This window comes from Dromiciops gliroides, chromosome 1 (genome assembly GCF_019393635.1).
Source record: "Dromiciops gliroides isolate mDroGli1 chromosome 1, mDroGli1.pri, whole genome shotgun sequence".
NCBI lineage: Eukaryota > Metazoa > Chordata > Mammalia > Microbiotheria > Microbiotheriidae > Dromiciops > Dromiciops gliroides.
Window position 1 is genome coordinate 293,660,315 of NC_057861.1, and position 24,506 is coordinate 293,684,820.

At 37.7% G+C, this 24,506-nt stretch overlaps 1 protein-coding gene across 1 annotated transcript in view; it reads left to right on the plus strand.

Annotated features, from left to right (window-relative positions):
- The first annotated feature begins 5,189 nt into the window (after positions 1 to 5,189).
- Positions 5,190 to 24,506, plus strand: part of STMN2 (stathmin 2) — a 64,508-nt gene continuing 45,191 nt past the window's right edge. The window contains exon 1 of the mRNA XM_043976243.1: positions 5,190 to 5,437. Coding sequence (XP_043832178.1) covers positions 5,419 to 5,437 — 19 coding nt within the window. The 5' untranslated portion in view covers positions 5,190 to 5,418. The remainder of the gene's footprint in view (positions 5,438 to 24,506) is intronic.

Sequence of the window (24,506 nt, forward strand, 5' to 3'; positions counted from 1 at the left end):
CAAGAGAACACAGGGAATGTTTGGAAAATAACAAAAGTCAAATTTAATAGAGCTCAGAATATATGGAAGGGGGATAGAATAAGATAAAGCTGAAAAGGCCGTATGACACAAGGCAAGGCAGGGCATGAAGAATATATTAAGCACTTAATATGTGCCAAGCACTATGTTAAGAGCTGGGTACACAAATACAAGTAAAAATACAGTCCCTATACTCATGGTGCTGAAGGAAAGGGAACACACAAAAGAGAGATGAAAAACTGGAGGGAATGTGAAAGGAACTTATTTGTAGGGAACACATAGGCTTTTACAAGCAATTCAACAATGGACCACATCATTATCATCTCAAACTTAGCTGAAAAATACAGAGAATATAAGATCTCATTGTCATTGCTATTTGTTCATTCTGTAAAGAAATTTTATTTGTAAGAACAAAAAGCAGTCTTACTGACTCTTTTACAAAAAGATCTCTCCCATGCAAATATCAGGATCATTCAGGATTGCTTGGATGAAATTATTGTTATTATCAATTATTATCAATAGCATACAACTGAAAAAGCATTAATTTTTCATTCATTTGCTTCTCACAATAACTCCATGAGGTACATACTTCTCTCTGCCTTCCCAATCTTCCCTTTCTAGCCTTCCCCAATACCTGGGAACACTAAATCTCACTCTGTTGAGGCTTTATATGTATGGTATACTGCTGAGGCTTTTATGTAGGACACCTCTTTGGAAACAGATTTGGAAAGAAATTGAAGCTTACTTCTAAACAATAAGTTCTATCCTAACAATATTCCTCATTTCTCACTGTTCTTTAGCAATTCACTTAGGATTTTGTCTTTCTTAATTGTTGGTTATTATAGCAGTAAGCCATGTGACTTTAGTTGGTGACATCACCTAATCCACTTAAGCAGCTGCTCCTCAACAGCTGGGAAGAAAATCAACACCTTCATGTTCAGTTCTATGGTCTGAGACAATTTCCAATGCATTCCAAACCAAAGTAACTAAAATCCTTATTAAAAATTCTTTGATTTACAGGTTCCATAAATGCTACAATAAATTATAGCAGTTATAGAAGACATAAAGTATAAGATAAAGTGGGATTTTGCTTTAAACAACATATAGGAGCCAGATAGGAGAGGGAGAAAATTATGGCAGTATCTCTTTGACACCAACAGATTGCCCTCATACTCACCTACTTATGAGTAGCAACAAGAACTATTATATATTATTTATTTGAGTAAAATGGACTTTTAAGGGAAGGATATTAAGAGAGGATCACAGATTTCTTAAATCAAAACTAATGATCAGGCTTATTTTTCTGTAGATAAAGTCACAAAATAAATCCCTTCCTTGTCCCTTCCCCTAACTCCAAGATTCTGAAGGACAGTCATACTTTAAAATATAAACTTAAAGAAGTCATGATTAATTATAACAGTACAGAAAAAAAATACTAACCATTACCAGATTTATTGACCTGATATTGTTCATTGTGAACAACTTTCTTACTTGTAGAATTAGAAAATCTCATTGTTTGAAGGTACCTCAAAGGTTGTATAGTCCATCATTACCCGAGAATTCCCTCTAAAACATCCCCTTCCAATGATTATATATGCTTCACTTGAAGCTGTTAAGTGAAATGGAATGGGCTATCTCTTTGAGATAGCCCATTCCATTTGAAGGAAGCATTTAAAAAATTTATATCAAATCTAAAACTGCATCTCTAATATATAAATGTGTGTGTGTGTGTGTGTGTGTGTGTGTGTGTGTGTGTGTGTGGAGAGAGAGAGAGAGAGAGAGCGCGAGCATGGCCTAGAGACCCTTCATCATCTGATCACTTTCCTACTTATAAATGTTTTTCCTGGGGCAGCTAGGTAGCACAGTGGATAAAACACTGACCCTGGATTCAGAAAGACCTGAATTCAAATCTGGCTTCAGACACTTGACACTTACTAGCTGTGTGACCCTGGGCAAGTCACTTAACCCTCATTGCCCTGCAAAAATAAAGAAAGAAATAAATGAATGAATAAAAGCTCTTCCTAAAATGCAATCCCAGAACTTAAGACAATAAACTGGGTATGGTTTTACAAAGACAAATTGTATCATGTTCATCATCATCCTTCTTGTAAGAGATTTGATGCACAATCCAACCTTATATCACATTAGCTTTGGGTCCATTCTGTATTACACTGTTGAATTATACTGAGTTTGAAGTCCACTGACTCCCAGTTTGAAGTCCACTAAAAACTAAATTCAACTCTGCCGATCTTTTTTTTTCAAATGTTAAATTCCAGGTTAAACACCCCCCCTCCATTTTCATCGACTATCTCTCATATGGTGTATATATACCTTACCATACTAGTTGCCCTCCCTCCTTTGCCTGACATAGTTGAAAAACAATACTTTCTCCCTACTAGCTCATTCCTATCTAAGGGGATAACTTTCCACTAGCACAAGATATCTAGCTATTCAAAATTGAAAACCAGTAGGAACTGGCCATCCTACCCCCTGTACACTCTGATCATGACTTTTTCTATCCACTCCTTTAGGAATGTTCCATTTGCATCCACTTACCTAGAAATAAGAAATTGATGGTCATTCTATTGTTTTTCCCCAACTGAGAGGATGATGTTTCTTTAAAGTATGCCTATAGAAGTTGCTAGACTCCTTTCTACCATGAGTTTCATTTTTCAGAGGCCTGAGCAGAGTAGCTCACTGATGAGGTAAACAGGGTAAGGCTGAAGTATTATTCATATTAATTACTCTAAAGATTTCTCATCTTAGGACCAATAACTATTCCTCTTAGTATGACTTCACAATAACATTTAAAATGGGAAATGACAAGAATCAGGGGGGAAAGTAATTATTTATATTTGTATTCTGCATACATCTGTCTATATTCTGTCTGCTGTGTCATATCCACATACCTTTCTATGACAGGAAAAATTATTTCTAATCTTCCCGATAGGGGGATAATTTTATTGATCTCTACTTTATATGAGGTTTTCTTCATGATTCAGCAGTTCAGACACTCCGCAGTTCTATTGGCTACCTAACATTTACTGAAGGGTTTATGGAGTTAAAAATTATGTATCATAGTTTATAGCAGCCATGGGATTTTATTTCAGCACCAAGGAGAGTGCCCTAATGTTTTCTAAACCTTTTCAAACCTAGGTTGTAGCATTCAAAACAGCATGGAAACTAGGATATACACATGCCAGTTTATATACATATTTATATAAACTTATATTGAAGAAGTATTTTAATGGGATTCCAAGAAAAATACTTCATTCATATGATCTTTTTTTTCATTTTAGTAAAATAATAGGGTGAATTTGTATATTCCCAATGAAATTATGCTTGTAAATATATTTTACATGCTTGTAAAAATAAGTTGCATATTATTTATTCTATTTACTTTGGAATTACCTTCCATTATTTGTATATTTTCCTGTACTTAAGATCATTCTTTTTACTTAGATATCAGTAGAATGAAGGATCAAGGGAGTAACACTCAATAAACACTCAATAAAATTCCAATTTAATATGACCTACCCTTAAGAATAATAACTCAAATTCATATAGTACTTTAAGACCCACAAAAATTATTTAGCATTTTCATCACTACTCTGAAGCAAATAGTGTATGTATTATTTATTGCTATTTCACAGATAAAGAAACAGGCTCATAGAGGATAAGTGGAATACTAAAGGTCACAAAACTACCAGGTGTCAAATCTCCTAACACTAGCTTCAGTACTTTTCCCTACTATACCATGCTACCACTAATGAAAAGGCACTTTGTACCACTAACCCAAGAAGTGATCACTAGGCATCACTCTGCCCTTGAGCCTTCCACTTTTTTTTTTTGGTGGGCAATGAGGGTTAAGTGACTTGCCCAGGGTCACATAGCTAGTAAGTGTCAAGTGTCTGAGGCTGGATTTGAACTCAAGTCCTCCTGAATCCAGGGTCAGTGCTTTATCCACTGTGCCACCTAGCTGTCCCCTGAGCCTTTCAATTTAACAAACCCCTCTCCAACTAAAGCAAAATTTTTAGAGCCAGTCAAAGTATACCCAAGAGAATGCTTTTGCTCTGTGTGGAAATTAATCAGATTTCCTGATCACAAGAATCTAGGAGTCTCTAAGATTGAAAATTGTAGAATCATAAATTTAGAGCCGAAAAAACTTTGGAGATCATCAGTTCTAATTCCTTCATCTTACATGTTAGGAAACTGATGCCCCAGAGGGGTTAAGTGACTTGTCCAACATAACACAACAAATATCTATGCTAGAGTTTGAGCCCATGTATTTCTACTTCCAAATCCAGAGCTCTTAAATCCACTAAATCCTCTAAGAGAATAATGTTTCTTGAACGCCACTTCTCTAACAGCTCAGAAATCCCATTCCCTTACTCTACAGGAAAGGCAAAGACCATACACAGGGTTAATTATCCCATCACAGTGTGGATCTCTGAGGAAAAAATGTCACTATTTCAGTCTAGTCTTACTAAAGAATAAAGAACTATAAAGTAGTGCCAGACCTTTTCCATGGTACCAATAAAGATAGAGAGACAGTAAAATAACTAAAAGTGGCTCCTAGAGGAAAAGACCCAACTACTAATAAGGTGATAGAGAAATACATACATACACACACACACACATATATATATGTGTGTGTGTGTGTGTCTGTGTTTATGTGTGTGCATATATATATATGAGGAGATATATAACACACATATTTGTTGCACATATATATGTGTAACATGAGATAGATAGCTGTATATAGACACACATGTAGGTAGGTAGGTAGATAACAAGTAAGGTTAAAATCCACAGTTTAATAATAAAAGTTTCTTTCTAAAAGTAGCAATCTGGACAATTCAAGTATCCAAGTATCACTATCTTCATAATCCTCTAAATTACTCTTTCCCTTTGATCACATCTCATATCTTTGCAATAAAACATATGTGAACAATGTCAAGTCTCCTTCCCCCCACCCCCACCCCCCAGGTAGGCAAAGACCAGCTCTCAGATCCAAGAGACTTCTCATGTTAAGGCACCAAACATTCTACATGGACTGTACTATTAAGCCCCCTAAAATGGGGGGAGCTGCCTGAGAAGGACTGATTTCCATTTCAAACTGCATTTTGGCACTTTGTACTCCAGCACCATTGGCAAATCAATATTTAATGCTTGGAGATTCTGGCTCTGCAGGAGTCATGTCAGGGGACCTCCAGAGCCAATCTGCTTGGACTGAGAAGTGATAATTATTCATGGGCTCCTGCCTCCTGCTCTTTCTCTTCCACAGCCCCACTCTGCAGACTCAGTGCCTTATTCAGTCTTCTCTCTCTCTCTCTCCGCTGCTGTAGCTGGACCCCTTTGCCTTCCCCACCTCTGAGCATCCATCCGCACATCTCTACAATGGCTAAAACAGCAATGGGTAAGAAATCGGTTTTTACTCCTTTAGCTTTTTCCTAAAGACGATGACACAGACTGTTCCTAGGGTTTTTAAAGAGAGTTTGGCGTGTTTTGTAAAGAAATATATGTTATTGGTAATATCAAGAACAAGAACAGCTCTGGGTGCGGTGTGGGAGGGTGGAGAGGGCAATCTTTTGAAATCCCAATGAAGAATTACACCAGAGTCATAGAAAGAGGTAAGTTGGTTTCCCACCCATAAAGGTTTTATTTACTCTTAATAGCCCCTCAGTGCTTAAGGGGGTGAAAAGTTACATCAACCACCTCTCTCTTAAATGTAGGGAAGCACGATATAGAAAGACATAGTTATAAGAAAGCTTTATACTGTCAGTCTAACGTTCTTTTTTTTTCCAATTTTCCCCCCTAGTAAACCAGAAGAAATGAGGAAGGGGAGGAAGGGTGGCGAAAAGAAAGGAAGAGGGCAAAAATCCAAAGTCAAACTGATTCCAACTCTGCGGTCGGAGGTTGGGTGGGAAAAAAGAGAGAGGATGGGGTGAAATAATTCGTTTGGACTAGTTAGCTAACCCCCTAATATTGGAGAAGGAAGCAGCCGCTCCTTTGTTTTGGGGGAGGGGAGACTAGTAGAAAGGGGAAGAAGTAAAGAACAGTGGAAAGGGTGTGGGGAGGTGGGGGGCGGGGTGGGAGTGTGCCGGGTGGGGAGCTGCAGGGGTGGGGTTGGGGAGGAGAAGGATGGAGGGAGGGAGGGTGGTTCAGATAAAGATTGCGTTGGGTTTCTTTGTGTGAGGCTGAGCGTTCCTATGGGGAGGGCACCTGCAGAGCTCAGTGCCATACACTCCAGCAGCCCAGCACAATGCAGACAGACCCCACCCATTTGCTTGAGACCGCCGCTGCTGCTTCCTCGTCCTCTTCCTCCCAGAAGCGCTAGGGAGGGATCTCTCTCTCTCTCTCTCTCTCTCTCTCTCTCTCTCTCTCTCTCTCTCTCTCTCTCTCTCTCCCTCCCTCCCTCTCTCTCCCTCCTTCCCTCCCCATCTCTCCATATCACCCCTGTTTAGCAGCTCAGAAATCTAGCTAAGGAAAAGAGCAAAGGAGAAAGAGTGTGGAATAGAACTATGAAATATAAGGAGACCCTGCCCTGCAGTTGAGTAAAGAGGGCAGGTATCAGAATATAAAGGTGTGTCTCTCAGCTTCTAAATCAAGGATCTAGGGATTATCCCTGCTTCCATTGAATCATTTTATTGTTTAGGAGGTGGATGTTTTAGGTCATTAGAAAAACAGATGAATGTATCAGATATGATACATTTTAATAAATCGATGATTAGATGTTGATACCAAATAAGTCTCAATACCTTTTGACCATTATACGTGTAGCAAGGCGAATTACAAGAATTTTTTTTTCTTTCCAATTGTTTTGTATCATTAGAAACAAACTGGGATGCTGGAGCTTTCATGAGACTGTGGTCGCCTCCCTTTGGGGCGGGGGGGGGGGGGGACTTGAAGAGAGAAAGCAAAGGGGAGGATAGAAAGAAGAGAAGAGGCAAGGTGTGTCCAGTAGCCACTGGATCTGGGCACTTCTCCAGGATAGTGAATGCAATGTGAGGGAAAGAAATGAAAGGAGGAGGGTTGAGCCAGCTCCCTGTGGGGCAGTTAGCCCTCCTGCCCCACCCGCCGTGCTAGGGCCCCTCCTGATTCCCAAATCAGAAAGTAAAGGCCTGAAATGCTGAAAGACGGTGCGGCTCCGGGGTCTGCAAAAATGGTCACTCTCCTTTGCAGGGGTTTGCAGTGCGCCCGCGCTCCCCTCCAAGCACCGATCCACCTGAGCTAACTGACCCAGCCTAAACCCCGCCCTACCCATTCTTTTGCGTAGCAACAATATCTACGCTAGAAACTTGGAGGAGAGCTTTGGACCTTCTGAAAGTCTTAGGCTTTGAGGCATGGTGGGAGTAGCCCCAGCCCATTCCCATTACACAAAGCCGCCCTGCCCTGCCCTGCCCTGCCCTGCCCCGCCCCAGCCCAGCCCTGCGCTGGCCAACGAGCGGAGATATGCCCTTCCCTCAGAGCCCCTCCCCTGCCAGTCCCGCAGTAGCATTCCCCCCTCACCTCCTCACTCGCACCCACCAATTTTCATCAGTCAAGCTCTCGGGGGTCGGAACAATCGTATCCTCAAGCTCTGTCGCCCCAGCTCTCCGCTTTTCCCTCAGGGCTGATAAGGAACCTGAGCTACGGGAAAACCTGTCCCATCCGCCGCCATCCCACCCCACCCCATCCCGCTCCATCCCATCGATCCCCCCTCCAGGAAGTCAGAGAGAGGAGGGAGGAATCAAATCTGTGAGGGGCACAGCCAGACAGAAAACAGCTGGATATGCAAATCTATTGAGGCGGTAGTTGTGGGAGAGAAGCCAGCCCTGCAGTGCTGGACGCGCCCTCCTCCTGCTGCGCTCGTTACCCATTGCAGCAGTCTGCTGGTGATACCAATCTGGTATTGGGAATTTGTAGTCTGTGAGAGATTAGCCCTAACCGGAGTCCCACTCCACCCCTAACTTCTCTCCCTCACCAAAGGTTCCTTCGGATTTGCCTAAGGTTCTCGCCCCACATCCATAAAAAATAGGTAGAGGTTCGGTATCGGAGCAATGACACCCCCTCAAACCCTCCAACCTTCCCCGAAATAACTAAATCTGCCCCCTCTACATTCACACCCCCCCCTCCCCATTCCCTTCTCTTTTAATCAGGTCCTAATTACCCAGTTACCTTATTGTTCTCACAAATAATTGGGGAAATTCTGTTTCTATTCTCTGAAGATATCTGTGAATTTTTTTTAATGGGGGGGGATAGCAAGACAAGTTCTTCTCAAGCTCATATAGCCTTCTTCTTCCTCCTTCTTCCCACTGAGATGCAGACATTTAAAAATATCTCCGGACTCTATAAAGTTATAAATATAAACAATAAAATGTTGTAATGGTTATTTGTCACAATATTGTGAAAGTATGTATATGTGTGAGTGTCCATGCCTTTGAAAAGGGTTGGTTTACCATGGATTGATTGAAAAATTGGCGTCAATTTGGTCTTTGAAGTTGCAGCAGGGAGGAAAAATGTTTCTAAGGTTTTGTTTCCTTCAGTACAGACTCTGCAAGGTTAAAAATGTGTAAAGATAAAATCGTCATTTTAAAATTAGCTTTCTCCTCTGCTGGTAGTTAGTAGCATGTGTTGTGAACTACATTATCTAAATTCTGAATTAAAACCCTGGTGGTGAAATGGAAATCACCATCACCCTGAACAGGCACCCAACTGCCAAAAGGAGGCAACACAGGCATCCTCCCTAGGCACTTCAGAGGCATTTACAAATTTAGTGATCAAGTCAAATTCGGAGATGCTAAATTATTTTAAATGAGTTTGCTAATCATTTCAGTTACAATGCTGAATCTGTTGTTTGGTAGCGGTGATTTTTCTTATTCATTACACGATTTTTGTATGCAATATGTTTGCTAGGTGAAATGTGGTCTTTAGCATTCAAGTACCATCTGTGTGATAAAAAACCATTCCGGATTAGAGAAGAAATAGAAATTACAAGGACTGGACACACAAAAATTAATATGTGCATGTAAATTATGCTACATAATTAACAAAGTGAAAATTCTAGAGATTTGGGTATTGTTTCACGATGACGATATAAATGAAATAGCACAGGAGCTGATAGTAGGACCATAAACAATGAATGGGCTCTTCGAACTGAGGCAAGGAAGTCAAGTTTTGTGTGATTGACTTTACCCATTGGTGGATTAGTAGTTTAAGTATTAAAAAGGATCCTGCCCAAATAGTGTTTTTCCAAGCATCTTTTATACTAGGAAGAAAGATGTTCTTGAAAAGTAGGAAGTAATAAGTTTTAGTGATTTGTGGTTATTAAATCCCAGAACTTTAGTTGCATAGCCAAGTTCTGTTTCATTGTGATTCCTCATCCTGGTTTGGAGTTTGTTTCCTGGTGGTGGTTTTTGCAGTAACACATTTTAACAAACAAAAATGCTTTCATTGTTTGAGGAATTACTCTATACTAAGCCATTGACACTTTAATTGAATTTTCTTTCAAAGGATTTTTTCAAATATCATTTCAGTATATTTTAATTCATTTTTACTTCAAGCATTTGTGGTCATGGATTGGACTGTGAGAAGAATCTTTTCTTGACAGATCAGCACAAATAACATCAAACAGGTCATTCCTACTAGTCAAAATAGTGCAAGATTCCAAGTTTTGTACAGACTTTAAAAAGTATATTACATTGTCACATAGAACAGGGCCACATCACATTCAATAAGGTACTACTTAAATAATTTAGAGCAAAAGCTTACCTTGATGCTCCCTAGACATTGCTATAGCTTTGAAACATTGTGGGTTGGGTTGGGGAAAGTGAGATGGGATAAGGTCTACACAACTAAAGCAAAATGGGAAAAGGTGCTGATTTATTCATACTGAAAGGGGCCTCAGAGGCTTTGTGGGACAAGCTGCATCCCAGATTAGGAATTTTTCAACAGTAGCTATACATATAGTCATCTAGCCTCACCTCAAAAACCTCTGGTGACAGGAACCCCCTACCTGCTGAGTAGCCTTGTCCCCTTTGGGACAGTACAGTTAAGAAGCTTTGTTAATTCAGAAACAATCTGGCTCCTTGTCATTTTCATCTATTTTTCCTTTTTCTGCAATTCTAATAGCTTTTCCACATGTCTTTCAAAAACATGAAGACAATTATAATGACCCCCCTTAGGTGGCCCCTTCAATTTTCTCCAAATTAAAAACCACCATTTTAAAACTTCTAATCCCTTCATTGTTTGGATTCACTATGTTTAACCAACCCTAGTTTATTCATGTCTCTTCAAAAATGTAAAACCAGTAATTCGACATGATAATCCAGATGTGGCCCAACCAGATCACCTCCAGTTTTCTGGATATTTTGCTTCTATTAAGATCACAATTAAGTACAGACAATCCATACCATTTTTAAAAATACCTAAAATTATCAAATAATGCCAACAAACAGGATGTGGGGAGGAGAGGTTTTATTGTGCTCTGAATGACAAACTGTTAATGCTACTCAAATTCCTAGATGACTGCTCAAATGAGGTCTGGATATGTTGGGATTTCGAATAAGTACAATTTTATGCTAGGGATACATGCCTGAAAGTCAAGTCATCTTTCACATTTCCATAGTGCTTCCACATTTGCAAGTACTTTCTGTCCAAAGATGCTAAATAGTAATTTTAATTCCCACCAACTTCTAATCTGACTGCAGGCCAACCATTCTAATTTTTCCCAACAGCTGTCTTCACAGCTATAAAATATAACCTACAGTAACAATAAAAAAAAAAAAAAGCATTGGCTCCCAACGTGGACCATTATACCTACAGATAGTTCTACTAGTAAATTTTCCTTATATTGAGGAAAATCTGCCTCCTTGTAATACTTCAATACTGTAAGAGTTCATTAATGAGCTAGTTGCTTCCAGTTCCTCAACTATTCCTTGGATGAGAGAGAGTAGACCAGATTTGTCAGTTGCAATAACTCTTTTGTGACACCAGGGCAAAATTTAGCAGCTGGACTAGAAATTTGTCCATTATTTGGGCCTGAAAAAGCTAAAGGGCATCCAAATACTAAGAGCCAAATGGAACCTCACCCCCGAACCCTCCCAAATACTTACCCTGGAATGAATAATCAAAGAATGATTTAGCAAGTTTTGGGGCAGTGGAAAGCAAATGGAACTAGGGACCAGGTAACCTGAATGTGAGTATCAGTAATGCTACTAACTCACAGTGTATATGAGCTTGGTAAAGCCTATCTCCTCTAGGATCCTCAGTTTGAGCACTTGTAAGATGTCAATTATGATTCCCGGGACTTCTTTCAAAAGGGCTCTAATAATGTATACGTTGCCAGTTCCAACATCTGTTCTCAATATTATGTTTGTGGGCCAGAAGAGTTCATATGATTTTTAAAGATGACAGATCAAAGGCAGTAGCTTAGACCCTGGCATAATCTAGTTTCATTGTGTTATTTTTGAGTATGATTTCATAAGGTTATTTATTTTTATACTATTTACATTGTTTTTAGTGATAGCATAAACCTATATGTACCCAGGGCAGTGACAAACTGGACATTAACAATGACATGTCTATCAAAAAAGCTAAGTGTACATTGTTAACAGTTGACCTTGGGCTTATCAAATACTTGACATGTTCTTAAGCTTTAGGGGAAATGAAGCTGTGAAACATTGTTGGGCCAGCTGTGTTCTCTTCTAAGGTATGGAATGCATGATTATCTAATACTTCATCCAAGGTCAGGACAACTACAGTTAAGATCCAATGTTCTCTCTAGTATGACTATATGTTTCTTGGGATAGGTTTCTTTTATCTGTTGAGACTCACTGGGAATAATGAATTCAGGAACGATTCCTTTGCCTTTCTAATAAAATGGAATGTTGATTTTTATGGCATGCTGGTTTCAAGAAAAAATTTCTTAGATTTGGACTTGATATGTATATGGCTCAAAGGTTAACATCTTTCCCTACCATTAAATATAACTTTAAGTCCCTCTTTTATCTCTCTATTACCTCACATGGATGCATACAGAAAAGATCCATGGGAAAGCTGTGAATCCCCCTGTGAAGCATTTTAATTATCTTTTAATAAATGAAGCAGGGCTCATCATTTGTCAAAGAGACATTTGCAGTAGTAAAATCTGTGTTTATATAACCCATTTTTATTAGTCATGATTAAAGATAACATTTATCCATTTTGTATGTATTTGTTCTCACAAACTACTTTTATGTGAACATAAAGGTTAATTAATGCATTTGAACAGTGGTTTTTCCAAGTCGTAGAAAAATACAACCTCTCTAGGTGTTGATGTTTAAGGCTCCATACAGATGCCTATCCCCAAAGAAACTTCCGATTATAACCTAAAGCTACAATACAAACACATGAGACTCTTCTCTTTTATACTTTTCATTACTTTCAAGGTTGTAGTCTTGGGTACCTTGAAGCATTAGCATGACTGTATTTTTTTCTGTAAGCAAGAAGTAGATAATTACAGTCCTTACATGGAATTTTAATAAATAATCATTTCTCCATTTTCATAGGGGAAGTAGATGTTTTACAACTGAATGATTTTTTATGAGCATTGTAAAGTGATCCATGTGAAAGTGCTTATTTAACAGTTACCCATCCAGAGCAATTACACTGCAGCCTGAAGAAATGGCTCATTTTCTGTTGTCCTATGCACTCACAAATTCACAGAATTTCAGAGTTAGAAGAGAATGCAGCAACCATTTAATCCAACCTGCACATGAAAAAGAATTCCTACTGCAACATATATAAGTTGCCATCCAATCATTGCTTGAAGAACTCTGATGAGGGCAAATTCATGATAATAATAATTAAATAATATGTATGTGATTTAAATAAATAAATTTGATCCTTACAACAATACTAGGAGATGGGTGTTACTATTATAGCGATTTTATATATGAGGAAACTGGGGCAGAGAGAGGTTCAGTGACTTGTCCAAGGTCTCCCCCCCCCCCCCGTTAGTGATGTCAGTATGTGGCTGAACTGGAACTCAGGTCTTCCTGACATCAAGCCCAGTGCTCTATCCACTTTGCCACCAGCTGCCACCAGACCACACTTCCAAGGCAGCCCAACGCACTTCTGGTTAGCTCTGATAAAGGAAGTTCTTTATTACATCAATCTTAAATTTTCCTTTTTGTAACTTCCATCTCATTCTACCCTTTGGAGCTACCTAGTATGTCAGTACATTATCAATGATATATAAATGTTATGCTTTTAATTCTATATCTTTATATCAGGATTAAGAGGACTAATTGCATTTTTATAAACATAATTAAGCAAACCCACAAATATATTGATAAGAAGATTAGTTAAGGCCTAAAAAAAATTTCTACCAGAAATGTACTCACACCATTTTGGGGAAAATACATCTGTCATTTGAAGCTATAGAGTTGTATTCATGTAATGAATAACTTAATTCATTTATTTCTTTTGGTGGGACAGTGAGGATTAAGTGACTTGCCCAAGGTCACACAGCTAGTAAGTGTCAAGTAACTGAAGTCAGATTTGAATTCAGGTCTTCCTGAATACAGGGCCAGTGCTTCCCAACTTAATTCATTTATAATGAATGTAGTTTTGACCTCCTAGTAACCAGAGGCCTAGCTGATGCTCCATGATCAAATTTATTTTCTAATGTATTCAAATCTAATATATTCTAAGCCACAAGCATTGATTAAACACCTACTCTGTGCAAGGCACTATGCTAGGCAACTGGGGATACAAAGATAAAAGAAAAATATCTCTGTTCTCAAAGTCCTTATATCCTACATTCATGTAATTTACTAGTGTTGCTGCTCTTCTTCTGGGATCCCCCATTATCCTCTACTGCAGCATTTGTAATCTAGTACTCCACACACCTTGCTGTCTTCAATGCAACAGCACTAGTCTTATATTATTAGCAAGATCCTTCCATCATTGCTTTAGAGCATCCAAGTGACACACTGACAGCTTCAAGGAAAGCATATAAGCTTTCCATGCAAGAATTTCATCATCCTCCAAATCCAAGGTAAATATATTGCCAGTGTAATGTAATGGGGTGCAAAAGTCCTATATCTATTTGAAGGCTGCATGCATTTCAGGATTGATCATTAGTTTGAACAATAATAATAATAATAATAATAACATTTATATAGCATCTACTATGTGCCAGGCACTGTGCTAAGAGCTCTACAAATATTATCTCAATAAAGACAGAGATGTAGAGATTGAAATATAGATGTCTGTGAACTAAGGACTTAATAGGTAGATGATGTATTAACTAAGAATGTCAGATTTTTAAATATATAATATTTTAACATGTATGGCTTTATGTATCTATTTTTAATCTATAGAAAATTATTGAAATTCTTTTATTCAAATGTGATTGAAGTTGTTTGTAATTCTGAAAGTTACCACTATCCAATAGCTACTGGATTTGGGGTTATATTCATGACACAACTGAAACTATATTCCCAGAAATATTATATCATCTACTTAACTATATCTACTTTTTGAATTATGAGCCAATATAATTTAAATTTGCATACTGACTTATAGAAATCAAAACCAAGGATATTTCTATAATCACTAAATAGAAAAAAATCTTTCACTGATGTTTTCCCATGTGCCTTCTTGCCTCTTCTTAACTCTAATATAGGAAAATATGTAATTCCATAACATTTTGAGTATTAATCAATACTGTTATTTAAATGTTTTAAAATTTTAGAACCTTCTATCACAATATAATTATTAGATCAATTAAGTAGCAATTATCTCCAATTGCTATAAATATAAAAGGCTAGGATAGAAGAGGGCTGATTTTATACTTAATTTGGAGATGGGAAAAATTACTATTGATTATAAATGAACATTTTATATGTTTGCTATCCCCACCCACCCAAAAATTCAATAAATGAAGAAATCATTAGGAATTCCTTTATGTTCTTCATGTTCGAACAAGACCTTCTTGATGGTGACCACCATATATGCAAATGTAACTGAAACATTCACTATATATTTTCCACATCCATAAAATGAAAGTAATAATAACCACATACCTTCCTCTCAGTTCTATTGCCAAGGCATGGGAGATAATGTATATGAAAGCACTCTGAGCTCTTTGAAAGTATTCTGGGCTAAGCCACATTTTCAGAAGGGCATTGACAAGCTGCAAAGCACCCAGAAGAGAGCAAACAACATAATGAAAGGCACCAAGATCATGCCATCTAAGGAGAAGTTGAAGAAATGCAGGACGTTTAGCCTGGAGAAAACTTGCAAAAAAAACAGTAGCGAGAAAATGATAGCTGTCTTCATGTCTTTGAAAAGTTGTCATATGGAAGAAGATTATTATTATTCTCCTTGGCCCCATTGAGTAGAACCAGAGGTGAAGGGAGAAGTTACAAAGACATACATTTAAGCTTGATGAGAAGCTTAATGATCAAACTAATGATCAATCCTGAAATGCATGCAGAGAAAAAAGTCCCTAAGATTTAGAAATGGCTATCCCAAAGGGGAATGAGCTGCCTCAGGAAAAAATGGGTCACTTCTCACTAGCAGTCTTCAATCAGAGGCTGGATGGCTACTTGTCAGGTATACCATGGAGCCATTTTTAACCAGTTATGGCTTATGATTGATAGATGACCTCCGAGGTCCTTGCAATACTGAGATACTGTAGTTCTATTTAAAAAAAAAAAGGCATTATATTCATACCCCATCAACATAGCATTATTCTCCTCCTCTCCCAGATTTGTAATATTATTCTACCACTGAATATGAAAAGCAAAAATATTCATGGGAAGTGTAGATCCTGGTATTATCTGCCACAATATTTCTAAATGCCTAAACAAATTGGGCAGAATGTCAGGGTGTCATTACTTATTTCAGAAAAATAGGAGAGATTTCAAATTCAGGGTGAAACAAACAACTGCTTTTTCAATTAAGAACCATATTCTCATCTAGTATGACTATACAGAAGAGCCATTATGCTTTGAAAACTACATTGCAAATTCATGGCACATTCCCTGTTTCTGTCTCCTTGTCTCTATTATTCGCTTGATCATTTGAAATATTCCTTCCTACTAAGTTGGGATTCATGGTAGTCTTCAATTTTTAACTTTTTTTTTTGGTTTTGTTTTGTTTTGTTTTGTTTTGCAGTGCAATGAGGGTTAAGTGACTTGCCCAGGGTCAACACAGCTAGTAAGTGTCAAGTGTCTGAGGCCAGATTTGAACTCAGGTCTTCCTGAATCCAGGACTAGTGCTTTATCCACTGCACCACTTAGCTGCCCCTCAATTTTTAACTTTGTCACCACTCCATTCATTATCTAGGGTATCAGTTCTTCAGAAGAAATGTTGTTAATGTCAGAGTTCTTTTTCATTATTCTCATCAAGTTTTTAGCATCAAGGAAAAGAAAAGGAATCTTGACCAAGATGATTCAGGAAAAATCCCTAATATTTCATATCTCCTAGGAAGTCTATAGCACTAAAAACACACAAAATGGGGTCTGGTCAGAAACATTGAAATACACAACATGTTGTCAGTACACAAATCATTTTGTAATTGGCCTTAAAATGTACAATAAAGTAGTCCTTAAGTATATATTATTCTCCCTGTAGTCTAATTATACATTTTCTGCCAAGAGATGTTAGACTAGTTTCAGAGGATGAGATGGTATTTTATTTTATTGAATTTTTTACTAGGTAAGAAAGTATTCATTTCCAAAAGCAGTATCCCTTACTGGAGAACTCATTTATCCTCAGCCTCTTCATCTTTGGCATAGGCATGCCTAAGAGAATATGGAATGGCTCAAAGGGAATGTCAAGAATACAGCTGTCAGTGATTTTATAATATAAACTCAACAGTGCCCCAATTTTCTATGAGTAAAACTTCAGGCAGACCTGGGACATTTGACATTTCTAGAGATTCTCAAAACAGAGAAATATGGAGAAAAGCAGGGAAGGTGAAAGAGGATGAACACAATTCCCTGCAGCCACACTGTTCTACCACAAGGAGAACTCACCATGCTCATCTTTCCCTCTTTTCAAGATAAATTGGGGCAGAATGGACCATCTAACAAACTCCAGCAAGGAAGTTTTCCTTCTCCTTGTTTTTGTATGCCCTCTAAGGACAGGTTCATAGTGGGCAAGAGGTTTTTGCAGTATTCTGAGTTAATATCCACAGTTGCTTGCTTTGCTGACCTTGTTAGCTTGGTTGCCCTGGCTGTCCTGCTATGGTAATACCAGCTACATTGTAGACTTCCCTAGAATCTTTATGATTTTGTTTATTTGATAAACCTCACTTCTTGTTTTTCTGACTTGTATCTGGATACTAATTTTTTTCAACTGTATACTTTTGATTCTAAGAATAAATTGATGTCAATCATTATTTCACAAATAGGAGAAGGAAAAAATGGGGGGGGGGGTGGAAATTACCTGTTTCCAAAATGAGCCTGGCATTAGGGTTAGGGTTGAAGGAAAGATTAAAAAATCATTCCAGGGGTGGCTAGGTGGCACAGTGGATAGAGTACCAGCCCTGGAGTCAGGTGTACCTGAGTTCAAATCTGGCCTCAGACACTTAACACTTACTAGCTGTGTGACCCTGGGCAAGTCAATTAACCCCAATTGCCTCACTAAAAAAAAAAAATCATTCCAATTAAGAAAAGTGTTAAGGTTCTGAAATGTGTAAATAGAGTAATATAAAATGGGGGGGAGGGCAGAGAAATGCATCCCATCTGACAGTGAACCTAGGATTTTGTAAAAGGAGTCAATAATACTAGGAAACAGCCAAATGAAAGTTAACATTTTCCTCAAAAGAAAAAAAACCTATTCATCTTGTAAAAATTTGGGGACGTGAGTGTTTTTTTCTAAGATTTTGTTTTCTGTAAAGGACAAATGATTTCATAGCTCTAGGGAACTCTTAAGTTAGAAAACTCCTACAAATACAGACCTGCAACTGTTTTACAACTTAAGTCTTAGAGAGTTATCTGGGGTTCTGAAAGCTTAAGGAACTTTCCCAGGGTAATAGGACCTTTTATTTGAGAACTGAACCCAAGTCTTTGCACTTTGTAACTACTTAGTGAGTATTTATTGAACTGAATTGAAAAAAAGCAATGGGGATTAAAAAAAGGGTAAAGAACCTAGGACTTTGAAATTCATTTGCATTGTTAAAAGAGAGAATACTACAATTTTATTCCACAGATAAATGATAGAAATCTGCCACCATAACATGACCAAAATATTCCAGGAATACATTCTGAATAGGCAAGTCACCTAATGGAAGGAGACACCACTTCTATTAGGCTGATCCTGGTAATTCACTGAAGGCTGCAAGTTACAGAAATGAAAGTGCTAAACATTGACAATCTCTATACTGCTTTATGATATCATCTCTTCTACTATTGTCTAAATTGTGTATTGTTATTTAACTTTTCACATTCATTCATTCAACAAATATCCACTCTATGCCAGATGTTTTGCTCCCTCAAGGAGTATACATTCCTATTGGAATGTTTGTGACTTGTCTCCCTGACTACACAACAGGCTCCTTGAGGGGAGGTCACCATGTGTTGTGTTTTACATATAGTAGACTATCAAAAAATGTTTTTTCTTTGATTTGTCAAGAGAAGAAAGAATAAATATGTGAAAGAGATAACTTTGGTGAACAATGGGGCAGGTAAGTAGTATTTTATTTACTATCCCACAATCACAGATTAAGCAATTGTTTCATATGCTTGGACAGCCATAGAAGGTCAAAATTTGAAGAGGCCCTAGGGGTCATCTGGTTGAACTCCTTTATTTTTATTTTATTTTATTTTTTTGCAGGGCAATGAGAGTTAAGTGACTTGCCCAGGGTCACGCAGCTAGTTAAGTGTCAAGTGTCTGAAGCTGCACTTGAATTCAGGTCCTCCTGAATCCAGGGCCAGTGCTTTATCTCCTGAGCCACCTAGCTGCCCCCAAACTCCTTTATTTTTACAGATAAGAAAACTGAGGCCTAGGGGCAATAACTATTCATGTGCAAAATGAGTGTACACCATCCAAGTAGGTGACTTCTAGGCAGAAGTTAGCATGTTTTCAATTGAATCATACAATGGTCAGAATATCTAGATTGAAAGATGGTAGTTTGGGTCTCAGGGGCTTTGCAGCATTTTGAGGAGAGATCATTCTAATGAAAGGTTAAAAGTCATACATATTTCATGTATATTTTCCAAAGTATATTTTCATATTCTGGCAACAACTTTATTAATAAACAAGCCAAATATCTCTATTTGAATAGAGACCTTTCTCTGTGTCCTTAGGAATAAGGAGGGAAGAAGAAACCAGCTAGAGCCTGAGGATAAGTGGCCCAATCCCAAAATCAGCAATCCCCTACTCATTAAAACCAGTACTTTGCCAATAACATCAGAGACTTTTAAAGCTCAATAACAAAGTATAATAACTAAACCTTTAAACCTTCAGCAGGTTTAGGTCAATATCAATTATTCAGCTTGATAAGGGTCAATAATAAGTTTCTATTCTGTTTGTAAAACAAGTAGAAGGCAATGGATTGTAACAGCAAGGAAAATAGTTTCTTCCAGCAGCAGCAGTTTTCTCAGTCAATAAAAATTTATTAAGCACCTATTATTTATTAAGCACCTATTATTTATTAAGCACCTATGTGACAGGCACCACACAAAGTTCTGAGAATACAGAAAAAGGCAAAAGTCAATCCCTGCTCTCAAGGAGCTCACAATCTAATGGGAGAGACAACATGTAAACAATCATGTAGGGACAAGATCTATACAGGATAAATTTTCTCTCAACTTAGAAATACCCTCCACTAAGACAACAGTGATGTAATTGGTGAGATGTTCACTTGAAAACTAATAAAAGTCCCCTTTCTGAAATTATACTTGAGGACCAAAAAATTCTAACTGCCTAATTGGATGCTAATACACATGATTAATATGAGACATTCAGTTACACTCAAATCCAAGTGAATATAAATACTCCTCTCTAGAAGTTTAGATCAGGAAACTAGATGTAGAATTCATAGGTATAATTAAAAGGATTATGGGTTATTTTTGGTCCCTCCTTAAATTGCTGATGGCAGAGCATGAGTCGGTCATTAAGTATTTATTCAGTAGGTACTGTGTGCTCAGCATTGATCTACATTATGTTGAGAAATCAATTAATCAACAAATATTTATTAACTACTATCTTCCAAACACTGAGATAAATGCTGGGGATACAATGACAAAAATTTCCTCATGGAGTTTAAAGTCTAATGGGGGAGACACGATGCAAATGTGTAAAGGTAACCCAGAAGGGGAAGGCACTAGCTGCTGGGATGGGCAGGAAAGGCACCCAGGAGAAGGGAGAACTTAAGGTGAATCTTGAAGCAAAGTATTCCAAGAGGCCAAGTGGGGAGAAGGAGCATTCTAAGCACAAGGAAAAAGTTCAAAGACTGAAAATAATGTGTTGTGACAAATAGCAAATCAGTTAGTATGGCTAAGCAGTATGGTTGGGGGATTTGAGGGACCAATAGTATGTTTGTTCGAGTCCCTTAGTATCAGGGCAAAAGTTGCAATGAAGTAGAAATTAGTGAGCCAAGGGGGCAGCTAGGTGGTGCAGTGGTTAAAGCACTGGACTTGGATTCAGGAGGACCTGAGTTCAAATCCGACATCAGACACTTGACACTCACTAGCTGTGTGACCCTGGGCAAGTCACTTAACCCCCATGGCCCCACAAAAAAAAAAAAGAAAGAAAGAAAGGAAATTAGTTGAGCCAAACACTAAATGCACTGAGAAAGGAGGGAAATTGACTTGAGTCTTCAGAGATAGCAATAATAATAGCTAATAACTGGCAACATTAATAGAGTACTTACTATGTGCCAGGTGCTTTACAATCATGATCTCATTTGATCTTCACAACACTGGGAAGTACGTGTGATTATTATCCCCATTCTACAAATGAAGAAATGGAGGCTAACAGTTGGGTTTTTTCTCAGGATCATGCAGCTAGTGAGTGTCTGAGGGTCAGATTTGAATTCAGGTTTTCCTTACTCTAAGCCTGCTGCTCTACCCATGGTGCCACATAGCTGCCCAGGATAGCAATTCCCAGGATATGGATGATTTAACAAATTTACATAGTTTGATAAAAATAATTGAATTTTAGAGATGGAAGAGATTTTAGAGACTATTTAGTTTAACCACCTAATTTTACAGCTAAGTAAAATGACGAAAGAGGTTTAAGTGACTTGCCCAAGGTCATTTTATATCAGTGGTAGAGGTGGCACTAGAGTCTAGGTCTCCTCTATCCAAGGCCAGGACTCTTTCCACCACACAGCACTGCTTCAATAACAAGAAACATGACATCATAACTTTCCCAAAGGATCTTGCAGTCAGGTTGAAGAGAGAAGATTAATACACATGACACAATATTAAGTAAAATATAATTAAAGTGGCTAATGAGCTGGGGAGTATCCTGAAGAGACAGCCAGAATGGCAAGGGCTTCATGTTAAAGGAAAAGGAGATGTTTGTCCTAGAAAAGAAAAATCTTCAGGGGATTGGAGAAAGGGGGAGTTTGGAATAATGACAGTCTTTAAGTTTTAAAGAGGGATTATTACCGTTCTTCTTGGCCCCAGAGGGCACTCTTGAGACAATGGATGGAAATGGAGGGAGATTTGGTTTAGGTTTTGACGTAAGGAAAAGATTTCTAATGGTTAAAGCTATCCAATAATGGAATAGAATGCTTTGAGGGTATTGGACAGCCCTTCACTAAAGGTCTTCGAGCAAGGACTTGTGGGATATGTTGTAGAGTGGATGCTCTAATTACCTTTTTTAAAAGTTGCGTGTTTGCACACAGTAAACACTTAATAAATATTTGTAACAAATGAAACTACAGACTTTATAGTTTGTGCAGAAATTGGGAATTTATTGAAAAGGACATTTGCAAATAATAAAATTCTTATGTTCAAATCAATCAAGTGAGGGGCAGCTAGGTGGCGCAGTGGGTAGAGCACCGGCCCTGGAGTCAGGAGTACCTGGGTTCAAATCCGGCCTCAGACACTTAACACTTACTAGCTGTGTGACCCTGGGCAAGTCACTTAACCCCAATTGCCTCACTAAAAAAAAAAAATCAATCAAGTGCTCATAATAATGAGGTGGGGTGCTGAAAATCCCTCTGAGGGGTAAACAGACTCAGAATCTTATATGCATTTTTATTTATTTCATTGGTTATAAGTCATCATTGCATACCAGAGAATTTTTATAATTAAGATTATTCCTAGTTTTTTTATTCTGACATTAAATTGTTTACTATTAGTAAATAAAACTAAGATTTTAATTATTTTTCCTCCACATAGCCATTAGTTCAATCAACCGAAAGTCAAGCTGATATTTCTACATAGGAATGTCTGACATTTTAAAATTAAACTAGATTTCTCATTATACTTTTCAAAAATTGAATTGACATCTTGTGTTTCTGAATCACATGCACTTTCCAAAGAATCTTTCCCCATCTTAATATGTTTTGATGTACTGTTTAACTATGAGTTTGTGGGGTTTTTCCCATTAAAAACAGCTTTTACTTGGAATTAATTCTATTTTATATCTCCCAGGTAGTATAGAGCCTGAAGGAAAGAGGATTCTTTCCCCTAAATTTTTCTGGTTTATATCACATTTTAATACATTCAGCAGTGATGGGAAGAGACAAATCATTTCCAGAATAATGCAGTGATTTCATCCCCTACAAGGCTAATGTATTACTATGCTATTGACAGAAGATTGTACTAATTAAAGTCCAGCCTGCAATATAACAAAGCCCATTTCAGAAAAGAATGAGCTCATCCATGGCAAACTGTGAGGAGGTGGAGTATTTGAAATGCCAACACACATGAGCAATTTTAGCTGACATATCTAGGTTAACCTGAAGGATTTCTTTCACACCATTTTAGCTGTCTCTAAAATGGATTCTGAAGGAAATTATACTTCCAGAGTAGTAGCAAAATGTTTAACACTTACTTAAATAACTGTGAGTCTTGCAATTACTCAAAAATAAAACTACTGCATTTGGTTGAAATATTCATTATTTTGAACATCAAACATTTTTAAAATTTTAACTCAGAAGATTTCACTTACTCCTTGTTTTCTCTGAAGAAACCTTCAAATTAATAATGAATAACAGGAATGTGAATATAACTTGCACAGCATAGATGCTCAAATCTTTACTGAATAAATGAATTGATGGCTATAAAATGAATCACAGTAGAAATGATTTGGAGCATTTGGGGCACTGAATGTGGTTGATGTTATCATGATGTTTTATGAAATGCTCATCTTGACTCATAGTTTTCTGCTGTTTTGACTGCTGTACCACAGTGGTCCAAGGGAAACATGGAATCAGAGATTTCGAGTTGGAAGCAACCTCAGAGACCATCTAGTCCATCCCCCCTCATTTTATAGATGAAGACTTGCCCAAGGTCACACGGTCAATAATAGCAGTCAGTATTAAAACCCAAGCCCTCTTACTTCAATGTTCCTTCCACTGCCACAACACTGGATAGAGATGAATCTTCTCTAGCATTCTCTGCTCAGAGGCCTCTGTCACTCTGTGTTTATTTTTGACCCTTAAATGTTATTTTAGCCTGAGTCTTATCATGTTTGAATTCTAGGATTCTGCCTACAGTCTGATTAATCTCAAAGTAGCATGAGTAAATTTAATCTGACACTAGACAGGCTGGAGTAGACGGTTTGGGTGTTTTTTCTATCAATTAAATGAGTGGCCTTCCCATACAATATTTGAGGACTGATAGTTTCAGCAGGCTTTCAAAGTCTCAGATAATTATTGGTCTCTGGTTGACATTTACTTACTTAGAAGCTAGAGACTTATAAAGAGAGATTTTACAAGGTGATTCCATTCAATTCAACCTTGGTATTTTTTTCTTGGTAAAGCAGAGCTCAAATGCTAACTTAAATTCCCTAGCTCTTCTCTTCAGTGTAACACATTCTGTGGGTCTCCGAGGGCCCACTGTTTCCTCAGTATGGGTAATCCTTCAGTCAGCACAGAGTAAAACCCTCTGTAACTGAAGGCTCATAACCAAAAAATTAATTACCCTCTGCCCAATCTAATTAGAAGCCCTTTTCCCCCCATTACAAAAAAAAAAAGAAAGAAAAAACCTTTAACTAGATGGTTTTCAGTATAGAGTGTATGTCTATATAGTCCATGATTGCTTCATATTCAGTTTGGTAGGACTTATAGTCTGATAGCACCACATCCAAGAATCCAAGATCATTTCTACACCAGGATTAAGCAAGGAGAAGGAATTAAGTAGAAAAAAAATTATATATTGCTCTGAAAACCCCTCTCTTCAGAGAAATCTTGATAAATACTATTTGGAAATGTAGATGATGGTGGTCATTGGGAATGAAAGGAGATAAAAAAATAGCTGCTTTATCACTAGAGTAATCATAAACTTCTATGCCATCATGCATGTATTGTGGTATAGAAAGGATTAACC